Here is a 1,440-nt window from a genome sequence, read left to right as displayed (position 1 = left end):
GTACGTGCTATACAATCCATGTCATGGATTCAGCTGATATTATGACCATATTTGCATCAACACGAGGTAACACAGCTGGTTGTGATGAAAAAAAAGGAAGCTATTTGATACAAACATTTTTGAAAGTTTTGATAAAAACTACTAAGGATAAGAATCTAACAGACATAATGAAGAAAGTTCAAAGGAAAATCAATAGAACACAAACTCCAGAATCTAACTTCACTTTTTCCAGAAGTTATTATATTAAAAGGTTTGTTTATATATTTATTTTCGTTATTATTACTGAATTTTTTAAACAGTGACACAGAATTAAATGCATTACTTGAGCTAGAAAAAGAGCTTCAGGAAGTAGTTAAAGGATGGCTACGTCTTCGCGAGCAGACAATAAAACAAATCAGAGAACTAGCAGAAATGTTGCAGGAGCATCATCGTATCATCAACAAATTCCAAATTATTGGATTTGTTATATGCAGCATTGGCGTTTTCTTCATTCTCATTGGTTCTGCAATAGATTTTGGAATAACACCCTTCACATTTGGGATAAATGTAGCTTGTATAGGAATAGCTATTACAGTAGGGGTACCATTTTTTTATAGCTATGTTATTGAGAATATGAAAATAGAAAAAGCTCAGAAAAAATACAGTGAAGATCATCGTCAATTAAAGAATTTGCAAGAAACAATTAAAAAGATGGAGAACATTGTAGAAAATGTCTATAAAAGTAACACCCAAATCTGGCAAATTAAACAGAATGCAGATAACTTTGTTTCTACCATGAAACTACTTTATCCAAATTCTACCAAAGGTAGTCTTTGTAGGATAATAACTCAATTAGCTATGGCTGAAAGTCTGGAGGTTGGTACTTCAGCATTAAGGAATGGAGGCCTGAAAGCTGCATTGGCATTAGGTAAAATAGTAATATTATTACCAATCAGTTTAATACAAAGCAGTTCTAACTCAATAAGTGTATCTATGACTATCACAATAAACAAGTTACAAGAACTCGCCTCTGAGCTAGAGGATCAGATGGGAAAAGTTGAGCGGAATATCAAGAAAAAATAGCTACAAAACTTCAATTTATTTTTGGAATTGACAATAATGATTAGTCTGTAATGATTTCTAGTGTCATTTAGTTATGTTTGTAGTTTTTTGACATTCACTATCAGCTGTTTATATTAAAATAATTACAAATGTTAATCATTGAATAATACAACGGCATTGAGTTTTATTTGCATAAAAAATAATTTATAAATAAGTTAGAGAGAGAAAAAAGAAGAAACGAAAAAGAGGAAGCAAAGGATGTTACGTATCGTGAAAAAGCAAAATTAGAAAGGAAATATTACTTCAAAAATATCACTACATGCATTATGACTATGTATATCCTTTGTGAGAAATGGAATTTTAGGGCAAAATAAACTTAGTGTAGCAGTAGATACTATC

At 30.9% G+C, this 1,440-nt stretch overlaps 1 protein-coding gene across 2 annotated transcripts; it reads left to right on the top strand.

The window, feature by feature from the left end:
- Positions 1 to 6: 6 nt before the first annotated feature.
- On the top strand, positions 7 to 1,200 carry LOC109592848 (uncharacterized). Of its 2 annotated transcripts, XM_020008189.1 has the most exons (3): positions 7 to 250; positions 300 to 907; positions 951 to 1,200. In XM_020008189.1, exons 1-3 carry the CDS (start codon positions 24 to 26, stop codon positions 962 to 964), a joined length of 849 nt encoding a protein of 282 aa, XP_019863748.1. In that variant the 5' UTR covers positions 7 to 23; the 3' UTR covers positions 965 to 1,200. The 2 variants fall into 2 exon arrangements, with proteins under 2 accessions (XP_019863748.1, XP_019863747.1); XM_020008188.1 differs by having other exon boundaries at positions 300 to 1,200.
- The last annotated feature ends 240 nt before the right edge of the window (positions 1,201 to 1,440 follow it).

Source organism: Amphimedon queenslandica, unplaced genomic scaffold, assembly GCF_000090795.2.
Source record: "Amphimedon queenslandica unplaced genomic scaffold, v1.1 AMPQUscaffold_3745_Cont24265, whole genome shotgun sequence".
Classification (NCBI taxonomy): Eukaryota; Metazoa; Porifera; class Demospongiae; order Haplosclerida; family Niphatidae; genus Amphimedon; species Amphimedon queenslandica.
This window is presented reverse-complemented; position numbering and strand designations above follow the sequence as displayed.